Source organism: Myotis yumanensis, unplaced genomic scaffold (assembly GCF_028538775.1).
Source record: "Myotis yumanensis isolate MYYU_CA2020_CCGP unplaced genomic scaffold, mMyoYum1.0.hap1 SCAF_17, whole genome shotgun sequence".
Classification (NCBI taxonomy): Eukaryota; Metazoa; Chordata; class Mammalia; order Chiroptera; family Vespertilionidae; genus Myotis; species Myotis yumanensis.
In genome coordinates this window covers 21,531,318-21,551,972 of record NW_027223768.1, presented here as the reverse complement: position 1 = coordinate 21,551,972, position 20,655 = coordinate 21,531,318, and the positions used below count along the sequence as shown (strand labels likewise).

The window sequence follows — 20,655 nt, the reverse complement described above, 5'->3', positions numbered from 1 at the left end:
CATGACAGCTTCCAAACCATTATTCCATAAAATAATGGTTTGGAGTCAAATTATTATTTCATAAGATAATTTTATTCCATAAAATTCTGGTTTGAAATAAAGCATATTCTTGAGGTTCACACCATCTTGATTTAGTATCCTGTATTATTCTTTGCTGTTCTCATGAATTAATCTCTCCTTCAATTTCCTTTATTCATTAAGGACATTAGCCCCTAGCTTGCAATATTTTCATCTCTTGACTCCTAATACCATACTAGTAAATAAACAGTTAGTGATCCATCTACTATCCTTGCTTCACAATTCCTTGACTCCAAAACCCTTATCCTCCTCTCCAGCCACCCACTCCTAGAGCCATAACCTAGATCTTATCATCATTCAGAGTAACTCCACCTCAGTCATCTTAAGCAGTAATCTTCACTTTTGACCTTTCTTCCTAACCATATATTTCTCCCAATACATCTGCTCTTCAACTTCACAGAAACCTCCAGTCTCTTGATCATCCCATTTTTCCCTGTCCCTGTTTTCTATCCAACATGGTCAATCATTTGAAGCTATTTAATAACCAACAACCTCCATTCTCTTAATGATCAGCTACCCAAAATAAAAAACTGGGCCAATGTTTAAATTCTGATCCCATGCCTAAGCCATTCAGGAAGACCACATAGGCAAACATACTGATGCCACTAAAAATTCACTATCTCCAAGCTAGGCCAGTCTTCTGTCCTGGACCAACTATGCACTGAGCCTTCCAGCAACATTACCTACTCTGGGAGCCTCAGAGTGTATGACATGCCTATTTTCCCAATGGTCCCCTTCTGAGCAATTCCTTAAGTACAAGTCGCTATGCTTTGCAATTCTTCTGCTCTGGCTATAGCTGACTGGACTGGGGTGGATAACTGATTTAAAGGTACCTATGCAAGTGGTCCTGGTAAAATTCTGCCTGTAGGATATGGTTTCATCTGGTTTCTACTAACCACTCAAGCCTGATCCCTGGCCATTTCTTGCTTCATGCTTTACACCCCAGCAACTCTAAAAGCCTATACACTTCTCTACATTCACCAAGCATCTCTGCTGTTGCTCATATTTCCTCCCTTGTCCTTGGCCAAGTTACTCGCTCAGACTCAGCTCATGGATGATCTCCTCCAGTGTGTCTTTTTGGACACGTCCTGACCTTGTTCTAGATTAGGTGCCCCTCCTCTGTACTTCCAAGTATCTATAAATAGCTTTAGCCTTACACTTAGCACACTGCATGCCTACTTATATGCCAACAGTCTTCCCTACTAAACCTTCAACTCCTCAGGGCAGGGACTAAACAGTCTTTGCATTCCCAGAACAGGTCTGAGATCTGGCATTCAGTTCTACAAATGTTGCAGAACTGAAATAAAATAGACAGTGGAATGAATAAAAGCCATCATGCTGTTTTTGCTGCAATTGCCATAATAGAAAGAGCAGGGAGCTCTGAATCAGAAAGTGCGGCTTCAAATACTGGCTCCAATTTCTAAGTTTCTGATTCCTTATTTATAAAATGAGGATTTTTCCTAGGACCATTCCAAAGAATAAGATAACTGAATACAAAAGTACTTTAAAAGTAACGGAAAATGGGTAGTGAGACTACTGAATAGGCTGGGTGAAATCACAATTTTTCCTCCTAGAAGCTACTCCACAAAGGAAGGGAAGGAAACTAGAAGTTCCACAGTAGCCAGGAGTTTTGGCTGTTTTGTTCAGTGATGTATGCCAGTGCCTACAGTGATACCTGGTACACTATAAATGTTCCATAAACATTTGTTGACTGGATGAATTTTCTGAAGCTTTCCTGGGTATAAAAAACTGGCCAGGTGCTTTCCAATATGTAGTACTATTTAACTGATGCCACATTCTAATTCCTCTTCAAATACTCTAGGTACTATAGTATAATGTCTTTTCCCCATGTATACTATAATTAATTTCTACACATATCTTATTATATAGTTATATATCACAAAGAAGCAGAAATGCAGTATGTTAAAAACTATGAACAAACAAAAAACCCACTAGTGTGACAACCAACTTAGAAAAATGTGCCCCTAGGACTCCTATCTGTATAATTAAACTAAATTGAAACCCTAATGATATTCTTTTCATATGCAAATGATTATATGGACACTGAGAGAAAAAATCCAAATATAAAATTTAAAAATAGATGCCAAGAGGAAGATGCTTCTCTTTCTTTTACCTAAAGTTATGATGTTTATATATTATGTTAATGTGAAGAGTAAAGGATGCTCCTACAAGCACACTCTAGAAACCCAACAGCATAAATGGAAACAAAGGAAAAGACTACAAATGAACTGATCTCATTCTTCTCACTGACACCAACCTAATCTGAAATAATACTAATAAACCTCAAAAGAAATTCTACCTCATCTAATTCTCCTCTGAAATGCTGATTCTTAAAGAGTACAATTCTTAAAAAGAGTGTACAGCTTATCATTTTAAACAGCAAAGTTGTCATCGCAATTGATACAACTTTAATTAGTTGGTACTCACTATTTTCTGTCAAAATAAGGCTTAAAATTAGCAACTGCCAGGAAAGAGCCAAATGCTGCCTTTCTCGGTAGCTTGGTAAATGTTAAGATAATGACAAAAGTTATTCACCACCTGCAAACTGGAGTAACCCCCGAAGACTAAACTTGGCTACCAGGGCATCATTGGTAACTGAAATAGAACTGCTGCCAGGCAACCACGCTTCGAAGCCTCAGTGGTGGCCATGAGAGACGCTGACTTGCCAGTGTCCTATTGTTTCTGTTCCCTTAAGACATGGTGAAGTGGAGGCAGAGAAACATGTCATCACCTTTCCCACAAAAACACAGTGATGTGCAGCAGAACCCTGCTTCAATCCTGTCTGAGGCTTTCATTTCAGCGACCACACAAGGAATTGTACAATTTTAGGTGATTAAGTAATTTGAATAGTTCCTTAAAATGGTATATGACTCACACTAAGAAATGCCACCTTGTCAACTAGAAAGGACCCAGGTGAGAATTGTTTTCATTCTTGCTTTTAAAGTTTTAGTTTAATTAATAAATTAATCTCTGTGTATTCTACATACTTTAGCAGTTCATATTAAGGACTGTAATTACCCCAGAAGAAGGGCTATGTCATATATAAATTATTCCCTTCCTTGATCTCTTAATATAACTTAGAAACTTATAGATGTTCAATAAATGTTGACCAAAATCTAACTGTAGAAAATTAATAAGAAAAAAGGAAAAGGAAGGGTAACTGAAAATTACCCTTGGGAAACTCCATTTTCCAATCATCATATTTTATTTACTTAGTTTATCTTCCAGGTATTGGAAATCCAAGACAAGAAGGAAAACTCTAGGTAAGAATAATAATAAAATAACAAACAGATACAAGGTGCATTACAGTTCACAAGCAGTTTTAATGTGGGTAATTCCTCCCCTAGTGGAGGTGTTCAGGTTTTGGATAGGCGTTGTTTTTTGTTTTTGTTTTTTTTTGCAACTTTAAACATCAAAAGAAAAGGTTTTATCATAAATTAAAATTGTTTCCCTAGACCAGAGCTGATGCTTCAGAATCTCTGTGTGTGTATTTGTGATAAACATCCAAAGCTTCTCTTTTATTAAGCAAAATAAAACTTTTATTATAAAACTTTTAAAAATATAAAAACAGAGAAATTAACATATTAAACATCCTTTAATCAGATCTTGATTCTATTAGGTTAAATTAGAATGTAAAAGTAAAATATGTGTATATTATAATAGATAACAGATATTATAATAATAAACGTTGACTCCCATTTGACCCAGTGATCCCACTTCTAGGAATATATCCCAAGAAACTAGAAACACCAATCAGAAAGGATATATGCACCCCTATGTTCATAGCAGCACAATTTACCATAGGTAAGATTTGGAAACAGCCTAAGTGGCCATCAGCAGATGAGTGGATTAAAAAACTGTGGTACATCTACACATGGAATACTACGCTGCAGTAAAAAAGAAGGAATTCTTACCATTTGCAACAGCATGGATAGAACTGGAGAGCATTATCCTAAGTGAAATAAGCCAGTCAGAGAAAGATAAATATCACATGCTCTCACTCATTTGTGGAATATAATGAACAACATAAACTGATTAACAAAAACAGATCCAGAGACAGAAAAGCATCAATCAGACCATCAGACCTCAGAGGGAAGGTAAGGGAGGGTGGGGGTAAGGGGGAGAGATCAAGCAAAGGACTTGTATGTATGCATATAAGCCTAACCAATGGACACAGACACCAGGGGGGTGAGGGCATGCGTGAGGGTGTGGGGGGCAATGACACATATGTAATACCTTAATCAATAAAGAAAAAAAACCTATTGCTAGGTCAAGATTTGCTATGGGGGGCAAATGGAAGATATTTAGCATACCGTCTCTATCCCTAAAAATATTCTTTGTCTTAGAGGTTCATTTTTATTTGATAGGGCACTGTAATATCAGGTTCCTTTTGATTATCTTCCTATTACATTTTTTCAAACCTTTGACTTTTAACTCTAATGTATTATGTTTTAAATGTATCATTTCTTTTAAAACATTAGGTTTATGTAGGTATAATATACAAAAGGCAAAACTGTTTTTAGTTGAGTAGCTTGATGAGTTTTGACAAATGTATACTACCACAATTGAGACAGAGAAAATTTCTATCACCCCCCAAATCATAAAATTTTCAATAGTTAATCCCTTCCTTGCCCCTTGGCTCCTAGTAAAGCACTAATTTGATATCTCCCTCCATCTGCTATGGTGTTTTTAATTTGCTATTTATTGTCAGGCTCCCTCGGGCACAGAACAAGTGCAGACCTTCCTACTTGGATCCCATAGCCCATGACTCACTATGTGGGTGGCCCACTGGCTGCCAGGTTGCCTCTCCCCAGCCACCAAATCCACCTGCCACGCCTTGGCCAGGGGCAGGGAAATTGAGCCAGGCCTTTTCTCTTTCCACTGCTGTCACTGCAAGTCACTAGATATCTGGACTGGGGATGGGCGAGAGGCTTGTCCCAACTGAGTTGTGGCCTCTGGTCACCTGCCAGACATCAGTGATGCTGACAGGCAGGGGCAAGGAGGGCCCGCCAAACCCTTCTCCTGAGATGAGACAACACAGGGTGCGCTTCTCAAACCCTACTTTTCCCACGTTTGTGCACAGGATCCTGCCAGGATCAGAAAGTGTCAGTCGTGGCTAGGTGAGGCAGAGAGGGAAGGCTGGCTGGGGCTCTAGGGGTGGGGATGTGGGCAGTGTAGATTCCATCCCACGGAGGCAGCAGGAGGTGGGACTGTGCCTTGCACGTGCTCATTGTCCCATTGGACTTCAGTTACAAAACACAAACTTAAAGATGAATCATTAAGAATTTTGAGATGGCAATTGCAGAGCATTAAACCTCATGCACAGGGCTCTCTGAGAGCAGGCCCTGTACGCTGTACTGGTCTCATGCTCATGAAGCTGGCTTGGAAATGGTTCATGGGAAGAATAGTAAGGCTGATAATCAAAGTCTGTGAGTGGCAGTGGGTCCGGGATGGATGAATTTGAAGACAAAGATCTGATGACTGAATTTGGGGGGGAAAAGAAAGGAATACTATGGCTCTTCAGCTTTTTGTCTCTGAGGACTGAAGAAATTTGTAGTACTACAAAGTTAGAAATACAGGGGGAAGGAGTTTTTGGGAAAAACATAAGTGAATACAATTTGAGTTGAACTGATTTTAAATTACTGTGGGACATCAGAAATAAGCATCAGTGGAATACAGAGGACTGTTTAGAAGAAGATTCTCCCAAATATCATCGCTTTCTATTTCTGATGTAGTGATCATTAATTTCACTCTTATACAGTAATAGAAAGATCCTTCTAATGGGGAAATCATAGCATTATCCTATTAAACTAGCCCACATATAAAACATCTTCTAAGAATGCAGAGGCAGAGATGGACTATACACAAAATGAAGAAGATCAAGCAGTTTATTTAATAGACATGAACTTATGAAAGAGATTATAAAGCACACTATATAAGATATGAATAACTCTTCAGGTGGGAAAATTTGCAAAAATTAAAAATATTCCATATATATGTCTGCCATAATTTGCTTTCTTCTTTTAAAACCAAATGTCATGTTTCTTATGTTTATATGCTTGAGTAAAAATGTATCTAACTATATGTCTTATAACAGGCAAAATTATGGTAGTGTGCATACAAATGCAAACATGCCATATCTGTATATATAAAGAGCCAAGGGCCGTCACATCCGTAACAACCGAACGGACAACCGAACAGGCTGAGTGGGGCGACCAAGCCAGCAGGGGGGTTAGTGAGGGATGACCAAACAACTGAACACCAGGCTGCATGGGGTGACCAGGCCAGCAGGGGGTTAGTGAGGGGCTACCAAATGACTGAACAGCAGACTGTGTGTGATGACCAGGCCCACCGGGGAAGGGGGGCGGGGGGGCAGTTAGGGGCGATCAGGTCAGCAAGCAGAGGTGGTTAGGGGTGATCAGGCTGGCAGGGGGGCCAGTTAGGGGCGATCAGGCAGGCAGGCAGGTGAGCAGTTAGGAACCAATGGTCCTGGATTGTGAGAGGGATGTCCGACTGCCGGTTTAGCCCTAATCCCCCAGGATTGGGCCTAAACCGGCAGTCGGACATCCCCCAAGGGGTCCCGGATTGGAGAGGGTGCAGGCTGGGCTGAGGGGAACCCCCGCTGCACAAATTTCGTGCACTGGGCCTCTAGTATTAGTAATAAGCATCTAAAAAAACTTGTAGGAGATAAGCAGCCACTATATAATGAAATTTATTTTGTTGTCTTATTTCCTCCCCAAATACATTTTATTTAACCCAAAATACCCCAATATTATCATTTCAATTTGTAATCAATATTAAGAAACATTCAGGTATCTTCTCTTTTTCCCCCTGAACTTAAACAAAAACCCCAAACAGCTTTATTGAGATATACTATACATGTCATCAAATTCCCCCTTTTAAAGTATACAATTTAGGAGTTGTTACATATTCAAAAAGTTGTATAACCATCACAACAGTCTAATTTCAGAACATTTCATCACTCCCAAAAGACATCCTGTACCTAATTAGCAGTTACATGCCCTTTCAACCTCTGGCAACCATTAATCTATTTTCTTTTTCTATAGATTTTCCTATTCTGGACATTTCATATAAACTGAATTATACAACATTTAGCATAATGTTTTCAAGAGTCATCCATGTTGTAGCATATATTAGCACTTCACTCTTTTTATGATGGAATAATACTCCATTGCATGGATAGACCACAGTTAGTATACCTACCCTTTAGCTGATTAGCCATCCTAATGTGTACAAAATGGTATCGAACTATAGCTTTGATTAGCATTTCCCTAATGACTCACGAGCCGAGTATAGGTATAGCTGAGAGGTACAAAAATACCTTTCTGTATAGCTAATCCTAGCAAAATCAAGAAGTTGGCAAGGTTTCCTTTCTATATTTCTATCATCCTAATATCTAATATCAATTACACTCAGAGGCTAATTATATGCTCCCTTAAATAGGCATTATCCCTTGAAAATGTTTATCTCTAATTGTAAAATGAAAGGTGTTAAGCCTCCTTTAATGGTAAAGCAGAAGAAAAATATCTGTGCTTCGAGGAGAGGGGCATATAGTACACTACCCATAAGAATGAGCTGTAAGTGAGCTCATCCCATCCTCCCCCTCAAAGAGCCCTCTTCTCCTGGGCAGGATAAGCAGGAATCTCCGCTAGTTAGCACTGCTGCGAACACATTTCTAGGAATATCCATAGACTAGAGGCCCGATGCATGAAATTCGTGCAAGAGTAAGCCTTCCTTCCCCCGGCTGCTGGCACCGGCTTCCCTCTGACACCCGGGACCCGGGACCCGGGACCCAGGACCCAGGCTTCCCTCAGGCCGCTGGCAGGGACCCGGGACCGGGCTTCCTTCGCAGCCCCAGCTTCGTCCAGAAGGACGTCCGGTCTAATTAGCATATTATGCTTTTATTATTATAGATTGAGGGGGGTTCCCATCATTCTTTGTTTCAAGTTTAGAATCTTGGCACTATTCCCTGCCACCCCTGCTCCCTTTTCCTCCAGGTATTTATAATGTCCTTTCTATTTCTCTTAAGGGGTCATATCAATTCTTATTTCTTTTTTCTCTGCTCCAAATTTTATATTTTCCAGGACATTTATCATGAAGAGATTTTAAAATTATACCCATTCTGATTACAAAATGATTTAAAGATATAGTTAATATTTAATATCTTCAGACTATAATTTTTCTTTTCTGACATCCCTATGTTTATTCATTATTTTTACCTCTGGTAGTAAAATTTTAATAGAAATACAATATGAATATAAATTCATATGTTATATATTCATACATATATGAATACAAATATACCTTTTATTAAAGGAGATATCACTGCAGGGTGATCCTATTATGGATTTTAACTCCATGTAGATGATCAGCAAAGAGAAGGAAGAAAGATGGATACAGAATATTTAAGCAGTAGGGGACAGAACTTTAAGGACCCTAGAATACAATAGCAATGAGAATACAAAAATTGAAATACTATGTAGCTTGGGTACTATGAATTCAAATTGATTGTTTCAGCCCTGAGGCTGAGATTCTTAGGCTGGTCAGAGGTCACAGTACCACAATAAAGCAATGTTTTATAAATGTAGACCGGTCGCCTGAATTGACTGTGGCAAACACTTAGAAGGGTAACTAATACACAATGCAGCAATCTGTTTGTGAGCAATATTAGGCCAATGAGAAAATATCAGACTTGAAGGTACAGAAGAAAGCACTAATGTCTATGGAAAGACATTGACTAAAATGAGTTCCTAATACTTTAACTATTTAGACAAATAGTTCTAAATCCTGGGTACATGTTAGAATCTTCTGGGAAGTTTTTTTAAAAATACAAAAGATTAGGTTCTAGTCCAGAGATTTTCATTTAAGTGGTCTGAGGTGGATTCTAGGCATTAGTATTGTTGTGGAGTTCCTTAGGTGATTTTTTAGGTTTAGCTAGAGTTGAAAACCACAGGTTTGACAATGAACACTTTCTGGTCTTTATCAAGTGAGCATGAAGCTTTCTGTTTCTTTTTTTCTGGAAAAACAAAGATCTTATTGAGGCTTTTATTGGTCTTATTCAGGATTCTATACAAAACAGAGACCAGTATCAACTACACCTAAAATCTCAAAACTTGAGAAAGGATGTGACATTTCTTTTTAAGCAGGAATTTAACTTAGTCTACATTTATTATTCCAAAGCTTTACTTTCTCCCTAAAACTATGCAAAGGTTTCACCTTTTGATAGTCTTTTGTATCTAGTGCATGTATCTGATTGGGAATGCTCAGGTGTCTCTGTAACAAGAACACAAGGAGGGTTACACAGAAATAGTCAGCTATTGCTTTAGTTCAACTATGCTTTCTGGTCGTCTTGGCATATATTTTAGTGCCTGAATTCTTTCAGAGCCAAGCTCAAAGCTAATACGAATGAAGCAGCTGCGACTGCATTGTGTTATATTCACATGGAAGGCCAACTCAGACCATTGTGTTATGGAAATGAGAACACTACACCAAGCACCTGGCCCGGAACACAAGCAGCCTTCTCTTAGCCAAAACTAAATTGATGGCATCTTCTAAGGAGAAGTGATAAAAAAAAATCATAAATATCAATAGTCACTTTATAAATAGGATATTCAAGAAAGGAGGCTGTTCCAAAAACTAAGGCAAGTGAAACAAACACATACAATTGCAAGACATGATTATTTTCCCATTCTGAATTAAATTATAAGTACCTAAGCAAGTTTTCAGTAGTTTACTCATTTCTTCCTAAGAACCCCTGTAATATTTAAATGTAGTTTTAACAATGTATGAAACATAGAATGGATATCTTATTTAAAGGAAAACACAAGTATGACAAATATGACAAAAAAATCTACCAGGATGTTAAAGAAAAAAAGGACCTCTAAAAAGAGGTGAAAACTATTCTAATGACTAAAATTGTTCTAATAGTCAAAACTCAGATCTGTAGAAACATTGTGAATTTATGTATGACACCAAAAGGGCTCAAAGAAATAGCTACAGAAACAAGTCATTAAAGAAATCTATCTAATTTCACTTCCTAATCAATATAAGTAGATACAGCATACACTATACACATAAAATATCCTAGCCCTGAATTCCAAAAACAAATTCAATTCTCTCTTTGTTGAGGAAAAATATATTCTGCACAGGTACACTCATTTATTCCAAATGATCCCTTAGTGGTTATTAACTAGTTTAGTAATCTATTTGGAGACATTACCAGTAATACCAAGAGAATATGTGTAGAAAGATACTCTATTCTTGTCCTTCACTAATTCACACATATTCTGTGCATTCACAATTATTGTTGAGGATCTATGTGTAAGGTATTGTGTTAGGCATTGGGGTAGCAACACAGATGAGTAAAAGAGATATTCATTATCTAATGAGGTACAAAGACTGACAAACAAATACTATTTTCGATCCATAGTTGGGAATCCGCGTATGCAAAGAGCTGACAAATTATACGTAAATTTTCGACTGTTGGGATGGTGGATTCCCCTAAGCCCTCTCATTGTTCAAGGGTCAACTGTAATTAAAATTGGAATTAAGGTGAAGAAATATGGGGTGAGAGTGGAGGAAGGACAGAACAGCTATCCTACAAATCGCAGCTTTTTCTTATGGCTAAAATTAAAATTAAAATACATTTAAACATTCCTAAAAACCAAGTCATTGCCTTATATAGGTTCAGTGTCCAAATACGTTCCCTTTTTCATTTTGTATGTCCTTATTTTTAAACTTATTGACTTTGCTGCCTACCACGTGCACAAAGATGGCTTAGACTAAGTAAGGAATATACATGAATATGCTGCTATACTAGATACCCATTTAAAATTTTTACAAATATAAATTTGAGGGAGTGGGGAGGACATACAAAGCTTTTAGTTTTACCTCATGTGGCCTCACTGCTATAGTTATTCCTTGGCTCCTTTCTGCCTCATCTAGCAGCAGTGAGCAGGATATAAGCAACTCTTACCCACTGGCTTCTCTTGGATCTCCCTGATGCTAAACCCTACTCTAGAACTATCAGCAGTGTCAGCTGGTAGCCAGAGGTGGGTGCTGGGCTGGCCCTCCACTGAATGAGAGCCCCTCACCCATCACTCACTGAGTGATGCCAAGGGGAAGAGTCAAGTAATTTACCAATACTTCACAGTATTTATAAACTTGGTTTAGCTTTTGAGCCAAGACAAATATTTCAATAAACAAATATCTAATGTTTTAGCAGCCAGCAAAATTTAGTTAAACTTGACTGACAAATCCACTCAGCCTTGTCCCAACTTACCTTTCCAGCCTTCTCTCTTGCCATTTCTGCCTATATACTTTCAATTCCTGCCTCACTGAACACTTTCCATATTCCCTGAAAGCGTCAATTACTGTATGAAGTGTGTCTTTCCAAAATGCTGTTCCCCTCAGTCTGGTTTACTCTCTCTTCCCTTGTCAATTATTTTCATTCAGCCTTTGAAACTCAGCTCAAATCCTGGCTCCTCGGCAAAGCCTTAGGTTACACAGTACATTGCTAAAAACTCATATCACCATGCTTATCTACCTCCTTATGAATCTGGTCCTTTTTCTGTCTCTTGCTACTAGACTATACGTACTCTGGGAGTGGAAATTTCTGTATCCATTTCTGCTTCCCCAGTACCAAACAGAGTGCCAAGAAAGTATCAATAATTGGCAAATCACCAATACTTTGCTCAAAGTAAGCATTCCATAAGTGTGTCAGTGTCAATAATTTTAGTCAAAGCTTGCTAAAATCTATTTCATCTGCTCTGCCTTCAGAAAACCTGAAAATGTTGCTAAGAAAAAAAAAAGGCCTTTTGGGGAGTCCACTACTAGTTCCTTTTTGGGTTCATCTAATGAGCAGTGAACCTGCTGTTCATCATAGTAAAGACATCTGAACCCTAGAACCACAAGTACTTATGCTTAAAGCTCACTTCTGCCCCTTCATAAATTTAACATGGAAATGATCTCGTTTGTGATACTGTATAAATAACTTACAGTTAAGTATCTCAAGGTTCGGTTCCTTTTTGTACTGTTTTTTTCTGTATTCAGAGAGTCCATCATAATATTTATTACGAAAGTATTTTGTGTTAGTCTAAAAACTAGACATATTTCTTACTGGCAATACATTTAAGTGATGCAAGTAAGTCACATTAGCTACTGGTGTTATATGTAAATTTAAAAAATACAATGTACGTCCACAGACATCCAAGTATGGCAGTGCCTCATTTAGCCAGCATATTATGGTTTCTCTTAAAAGAATATAAATTATTTATCCAGCATTACCAAGGAACAAGGTACTTCATAAACTAGATTTTTCTGATAAGTTTTATAAGCATCACATATCTTCAAAATTTTAAATATTCTCACCAGATATATATTACACAATATTATACAGATCCACTTTTTAAAAAGTCCAGCACACAAATATAACCTCGCTTTTTCTTGATGATTCAAGATCATTATTATCAATGTCAATTACTACACTATGCACCATTCATCCTGTAATGTAATGGTACCCATAAGGGCTATTGATGAATGTAAGGCTATTTGCCTTTATCCTAAGTGGATTCAGATTGTTTTTATTACTCTGCAAACAGTGTGTTCTGATAGTTATTTTTCAAACAATTGTCTATGTGAGGGCTTGGGAATGGTTAAATTCTCCTAGAGAGCTAAGTGCATAGGCTCGGTGACTGCAATTTGTTAGGCAAAGGTCTCTTCTTTCCCTCAATATTTCTAAATCCATGAGGTAGCTGAGACTGTCAGGAGACTACCAACTGAGTAAGTTGTCCAGAAGTAGTGCTAGCCTTCATATGTATGCATTATTGCTTTATTACTTTTACTCAAGAATAGTCAGTCTTATTATTAAGGTAAACCTTGGATTAGATGTCAACTTATTATTTAAATATAAGTAAAATTATTGTTTTTAATGAATTCAAAATTTAAAAGCCCAGTCATAAACTTCAGACTCAACTTAGAAGTACTTCAATGTTACCATCTTGCAGAGGGATATTCTTCAGTTACTGACTTAGAAAAATTTCTAAGAATTCACCATTCTATTCCAGCATGATGGCATAAAAACTTCAAATTCTAATTCAATCCCTTTGTACCAAACTCTGTATATGGATAGTTGGTTTCAGTATATTTAATCTCTGTTTCATCAGGAAAACAAGGAGGGAAGGGGAAAATGCTGCCTTCATTCATAAAAAGTTTTAAAAATAGGTAGCTATGTCTATGGAACAAAGAAATTTAGTAAAAGGCATGAAACCTGATATTTTGAAATTCCTATCAAAATTGGTTTAGAATATTAATCCAACATTTGCTTGTAAACTTTAAAAATGAAAAGTTTGTAAAAATTTGAAAGGGCACAATAACAAATATCCACAAACTCTACAAGGCACTAAGATACAATAAAGGGAAATCTTGCTCCTCAGGGTTAATCCAAAATTAAACATCATTTAAGTTATTAACTTACTAATGAATGTCTACTTATATATCTCAAAATATCAGTTCTACTTAAAAGGTCATCCCAACTTTTAAAAAATAGCATTGGAATAAGTAAATAAAGAATATAACATATTAACTTGGCTGAATTAAAAGAAAAATATTTTTTCCATAGAAAAATCTATTTCTACTTTATATTGATTTCCATTGTATCTACAACAATGACAAAGTTCATGTAATTCTTTTCAAGTTTAAAAACAATGAATTTTAATAATATGATTAGAATGTAGGTATATTTCTTGCTCAATAAACAAAGAAAATGGATGAATTAAAATATGGATTAATCAGAGTTTTATCAAAATGGTTCAAACTATGCCTGCAACTGGTGGTCAGCTGACCTGATCACTTACAGCCTTTCCATCTCAGCATTCCTTTGAATTTAATACTGAGTCTCAGTACTACCTGTCAGTTTAAGGATTATTTTAAACTGGGATATTTCTTCCAGGATATTTCTAGAGCACTTCAATGGTCATTAAAAACAGACTTAGGCAAAGCAGACCAGATTTCAGAATTAGAACTCACAATTGTTTAAATTCTCTTATAACTTTCTCTGCAACTTTATGAGTCTTATCATTCTCTACTTATGTTCCAGCTTTGGAAAATTTAGAAAAAAAATCTCACCAGCATCTTTACAGAATTGTTATAGGTTTTGGCCAGTGATTTGATAAAAGAGCATTCTGCAAAGATTTGTACTCTATTGTTCAGAGAAATTTGAATTTAATGTATTTAGTTACATAATTTGGAAGTATCCCACAAGTAAAATTAAAATTCCCTAAAACCTAATAAACCTTACATTTAAAGTAATAGACATTAAGTACAGTTAATCTATAGAAGTTGACAACTCTGTCTTTAACCCTAAGTACTGTAAAGAAATTCTTGAGGAGCAAAATGTTTTACTCCTTAGCAAATATAACTATAAGAAGAAATGACAAAAGTGAAATATCCTTTTAGAGAAGAGAAACACTTACTGGTACTTTGAAGGGTGAGGTATATGCAGTGTCCATGGAGTTGGGTTTCTCGGAGGTACTGGTCCCTGAGATACTCCGTCTGCGAGGGGATCTTTCTGCTGGCACCTCTGAAAAAGAAAGACCATTAAGAACCCAAAATTTAAAATGTGTAACTTAATTGTAAAATTATTCTCACTCCCCCCCCCCCAAAAAATCAGTTTACTTTAAAGGTGCATTATATTCTATAACCACATAATTTTTCTTTTTATCTCTGTGGTGTTTGAATTATGTAGACACTAGGAGATGGTCACAGGAATCTGCTTTAGTGTGACTGCTTATGTCTCATCTGTGCACATATAAAAATAATTTCTTTTAAGCTATTGTTTAATATCTATAAGTTCACTTAATATTTGTATCTTACAATGTATGAATCTACTTCTCTATTTGTCAGCAGCAAAGGAATTAATAGAAATTTTTTACATTCTTGTGAACAAAATATAGTCTAATGTTGCTCATGATTTGAAGGTGCTTGCACAAAGGTCAAAGTTCAGTTCAGTGCAGATAAGATGATTCACCAGACTGCAACCAAAGGGCCATGTGAAGACTGAAAGCTGCTGCCAGGAGAAAATACATATATGCCTATGCAGATATAAAAATAGATCAGCTTCTCCTTGTTCTCGCAATATGACCTTACTAAGACATTACTCTGGAATCTCAAATCTGTTCAAACCACCTAACGAGCTTCAGATTTTGCACATAATGTGATAAATATCCAACTTAACTACTATGCACTACATTAAGGTTACATTTAATTTTTTATAGAGTGATATACATATGCATATTTATGCACATACACACACATAGATGATAGATATATACATATTATACCTTTATCACAACTGCTTCCCATCTCCACTTCAACTGACAGACACATAGGAATCCAGCTTCTCAGATAACATTAGATAATCTCAACATGAACAAGGGAAAAAAAAACACATCCTAAAAAAAGTATTCTGTATTATCTTCCAGATCTTAAAAAATGAGGAGTAAATCGTGACTCCGGAGACTGACATTTTGCTTCCTGCTGCTCTCCCTTTAAAAGATAGATGCAGTTTAAACTTCCATTTCTGGCCTCCTGGCCCCTGGGATCCGTGCTACTTCCACTTAAGAGAAAGCGTTTTTCTCTCGCTCCCTCCCTGTGTCTTGCTCTTCCCCCCTCCCTCTCTACAGCTTGCAGAGAGAGTAAGCGAGAAAGAAACACACAGGACTGCAGCTATTCAATCAATCGCTCTCACAGCACATCCTCATAAGTTATTTTCAGGCTATTAGCAGACGCCCAACCACTGCCTCCCCCAGTTACAGAAAATTTCACTGTATTGTACTAATCGGCAGCAAGAAAAAAAGATTTACTGAAATTTATATTCAGTTAGTGCCAAAAGGACACCATTTTACACAGATTCAGTAATGCATACAAGTCAATCCCTCCTATGAAAATCCAATTGGAAGTGCTTACCCTATTACTATGTTTGCCTGTTGGATACTGATATGCTTCCCACGACTAAACATCTTCTCTGTGACATCTTGACTAGTGAGACATAAGCCAAATTGCAGCATTCCTAATGACTGGGAGGTTGACAGCAGAGTGCCTTACATGCCTGCAGCAGATGAAAGTTCCTCGCTATTACTGTGTTTTACAATCATGACCAATAAGTAACTGTAAGTTGCTCAACTTCTCGCTAACCACCAATGGTTAAATGAGCCTTGATTGTACAAAGTCATTTTCAGAATTAGGCACACACAATTTAGTGCACATTGCTAAAAAATAGCAGTATATTTAGCTAAAATTCATGGAATGGCACAAAGCACTGAATTTAAACAAATCAGTTTGTTAAACACATTGAACAAGACCATCAGACTCCAGCAACATGACATTAAAGAGTGATTTTCCAAGTTAGGAAAGTCTTATGAGGGGCAGGCAGTTGGGTGGAGGAGAGGCTGATTAAGGTAGAATATAATCTCATCTGTCCTCTGATGAGTACTTATAATTAGAAAGTACAGGAGGAGCCTGAATGTTACCATAAAATATATTTCAATCTCTGAATTGATGGAGAAACCAAATTATAATGTAGGAAGAAAGTTCCATTAAGCAAGGATAAAATGAAACAGTTTCTTTTAATTTGCAATATTCTAAGAAAAAAAATTGAAACTTATTTCTTCACTTTGTTCCAAACATCTAATTTTATTATTCAGGCATATAAATTCATTAAATAAATATATTTGAATGCCTTTAACTATTTGGAAATTATTGGCTAAAATGAGCAACCACATTTCAAACTCTAACAAATACGTTATTTGTTTGGTTTATTTTTGCTTTTAGATTCTCTTTCTGTATCATGAAAAAACAACAACTCACAACTCTGATATAGCTTAAAGAATTTATTTGGGTTCAAAAGAAGAAATTAAATTATTCTTGAAGTTTGAACAATTGCCCCTAAAGGGAAAAGAAAGGATAAAGAATACAAGGTAAATTAAATCAACTATTAAAATAGTAAGAAATCTATACTTCTTGACTTTCTCAACCCCAACAATGCAAAAAAGAAAGAAAAAAAGGCCTTTATATAATATCCAGGTTGTTTAGTTCTTAGAAGATTCACAACTATTTCAAAGCTGAGAGAAGAATATATACCCCAGGAACCAATGTCCATTTAGAAACAGGATGGCAGCATCAATAAGAGCAGAATTAACAACTCACAGGTCTGCATAGTAAACTGGCCCAGCCACCTTTACTTTTAAGCCTCCAATTAGAAAGGAAAGCTGCTACTATGCTCCTAAAGCTACATTTCTGCTGAGTTGGACCAAAAATCTATAGTGGTTCCACTAGGCCAAAATTAGACAGCTTTCTCCCCTACCCCCATTCCTGCTATATGCTATCACATTATTTTCATCTGCTATAAAAATTACTGATCTTTCATAGTCACAATATTTAATTATAGTCATTTAAAAATATGCTTGCTCTCTAAGGCTGAGACATATAATATTGTTTCAGTAGATAGAGGTCTGAAACATTTTGTTCACGTTCTCATCATCTAAAAATAGTATTTTTCATCTTCAGATTGAAAGACCAAAAAAAGTTATAAAAAAAACCCTTAAGTTTTAAATTTAACTCATCATTTCCTTTGCCATTAGGAATGAATTGAGATGAGGTGACACTTAAAATAATGAGAGATAACCTTCCATCCAGCCCTACATAGAATGATGTACTGAGCAGAGAGAACATTTGGTTGCTTTTCTTAGCAGCACTATCAACTCTCTGTGTGTCCTGTATGAGCCATTTCACCTTTCCTGCTCTGGTCTTCATTAATAAACTGGGTTATTCAGACCAACCAGCGATGAAAACAAGATGAATGAGTTCATATGCTTTGATGCAAAATTAGCATTTTGGAAAAAAGGGGCTCTCTAAATACAAAATGTAGTATTATAACGTCATTTCTTCAACATGCACATTTTCCTCTTTGTCAATGTGCTTTCTCTGAAAAGTGTGGTGAAGAAACTGACAACTGGATAATTACTAGTATAGGGGCAAAGGCACTTTTGGTGGAGGATGTGCTTGTTCAACAAACAGAACTTCAACCTCTGCCTTTAGAACCTAGTAGTGTTTTCATGGCCTTTAGTTTACTTATCAGGAAGCAAATGTCCAAAGTGATTCAGGGGTGGAAAAAAAAAAGTAAGACAGTGCTAAGGAGATGAAGAGGAATAGTAATTTAGATACAGTGAATAGGTAGTTGCCTTGAGAAGGGGAGTGAGAGACAATACTTAAGAAAGTAAGGAAGTCAGCCTTGTATATTTCTCAGGGAAGAACACTGGAAACTAATGCAAAGCTTCTAGGGTAAACAGCAGCAGGGAGCCCAGTGGGACTATGATTAGTGAGTGGGACTATTTGTAGCAGAGTGCTCCTATTTGTTTGTAGCTTAGGGGTCTACACATAAAAACTTTAGCTTTTGACTCAAAGAAAAAACGCCAGGTGAAATACACTTCACCCAAAGGTACAAATCACGGAGAAACCCTATGGACATACTCTTACTGACACTTTCTTATTTTCTTTTCAGGATTTTGAATAATGAATGTGATTGAAATAATTCTGCAATATTATGTTTGGAAAGAGAGTAAAAGGAAATGTTTTTATCATATATGTTTGCTAATACATAAATGTTTTAACTGAGGGTTAGTTTCAAAACCTTCTGAAAGTATCAAAAGAGGAAGGTTATCTGCTATATGACATCATTATGACCATACATCTAGAAGCATAAAATATACTATATTTACTTTTTGTTCAATCATATTTAACCAAAATTCATGTCATCATCATGTCATATATGCACATATGTAACATAAATAATGCAGCTAAAAATGTCATGAATTCTGGTAATGTCTACCACTTTTAGGTTAAGTTACAATAGTGTTTTTAAAAGGTAGATAGCCCAGCCGATGTGGCTCAGTAATTGACCATTGACCCATGCACCAAGAGGTTGCTGGTTCAATTCCTGGCTAGGGCCTCCTGCATATCCCACACCAGGGATCAAGCCCACAACCCGGGCATGTACCCTGACTGGGAATGGAACCATGACCTCCTGGTTCATAGGTCGACGCTCAAACACTGAGCTATGCAGGCTGGGCCAGTGGGGGCAAATTTAAAAAAAGGGAATACTCTCACCAATGTGAAAGTCATTTCAGAAAATTCAACATGAAAGACGAACAAAATGTGGAAAGATATTTATATAGTTTTAATTTAGTGGACAATGACGCAAGGAACCAAAATATCTTTTCCATAGCAAATTTCTCTAGTTATGACAGACCAGAAAAACATTACATATTCGCAGATGCAGTCAGTTTGGCATATATAGTATGTCTAAATATTTCACATGAATAACAACCCAAGCCAATTCCTAGTCATTTTGTTGTTCATAATTATAAAATATAAATGAATGTGAATGCCCTGCCAATTCTAATATTCACAGGCCTCTCTAATATTTTTGATATTATATTTAAGAAATAAGTGTTCTAATATTTTTTAAAAATATATTTTATTGATATTTGCAGAGAGGAAGGGAGCGAGACAGAGTTAGAAACATCGATGAGAGAGAAACATCAATCAGCTGCCTCCTGCACAACCTCCACTGGGGATGTGCCCACAACCAAGGTACATGCCCTTGACCGGAATCAAACCCGGGACCCTTGAGTCCACAGGCTGATGCTCTATCCACTGAGCCAAACCAGTTAGGGCATGTTCTAATATTCTTAAAAGGAGAATTTTTCAGTTCACTTCAAAAACCTTTTTAAAAATCAATAACATTTTAACATAGCATGATAGAAAATTGAATACACACCAAACTGTGTTTGTGCAACCATTCAGGTCCCTGAAATTTCAGTGTGTATAGTGTTGCTGTGAATGAGCTGACCTCACTATCATCTATTTTCCCTTATATTGTGTAAATGATGGTAACAATAAGTAGGAGTGGTTCAAATTATTAATAAATGAGGTAAGCAAATAGCTTAGCTCTCCATGCTGTGAATTCTAAATTAGAAGAATACTTCTTCCATAGGAGGCACATAATACATTTAAGAAACAGAATAGGAAGGAAAGAATAGTATTAGGAAACAAGTTTGTACCTCTCTAGTAAGAGGGATTTTAATAACAAATAGCAAAAAGTGAAAGAAAAAAGGCTTCATGAAAATGGAATTTCATACTTTTTGTTGTAGGAGGACTGAAGGTAAAAGCTTAAAAGTGCAGGTAGAGAACCATTTTATAAAGGAAAAGGGACAAGAGCAAAGAGAAGAAAATTACATATTACATTTATATAGTTGCTAACACTATAGCACCTGGGCATTTCATAGACTTCATCCACCTGATTCTCAGTGGGACATTCTCTGCTGTGTCCCACTTTTACTGCTTTAAAGCCTGTGTACTGACAGTCACTACCATTCAGCTGCTCTGAAATACAAATCCCCAGAGCCACTTTAATTCATCCAATTTGTATCACTTAGAATGCAATACTTCACTCAAATAAGCAGTCCTTTCAAGTTTGCA

General features: G+C 36.6%; 1 protein-coding gene across 8 annotated transcripts in view; it reads right to left on the bottom strand.

Moving 5' to 3' along the window:
• The window catches only part of RASAL2 (RAS protein activator like 2), a 245,434-nt gene that overhangs the window by 53,588 nt on the left and 171,191 nt on the right, over positions 1-20,655 (bottom strand). For 7 of the 8 annotated variants that reach the window (XM_070396884.1, XM_070396885.1, XM_070396886.1 and 4 more), the window contains one exon: positions 14,592-14,698. In XM_070396884.1, the coding sequence (XP_070252985.1) occupies positions 14,592-14,698 (107 nt within the window). Of the gene's footprint in view, positions 1-14,591; positions 14,699-15,458; positions 15,583-20,655 lie in introns of those variants that run through there. The other variant, XM_070396887.1, reaches the window with a different exon arrangement.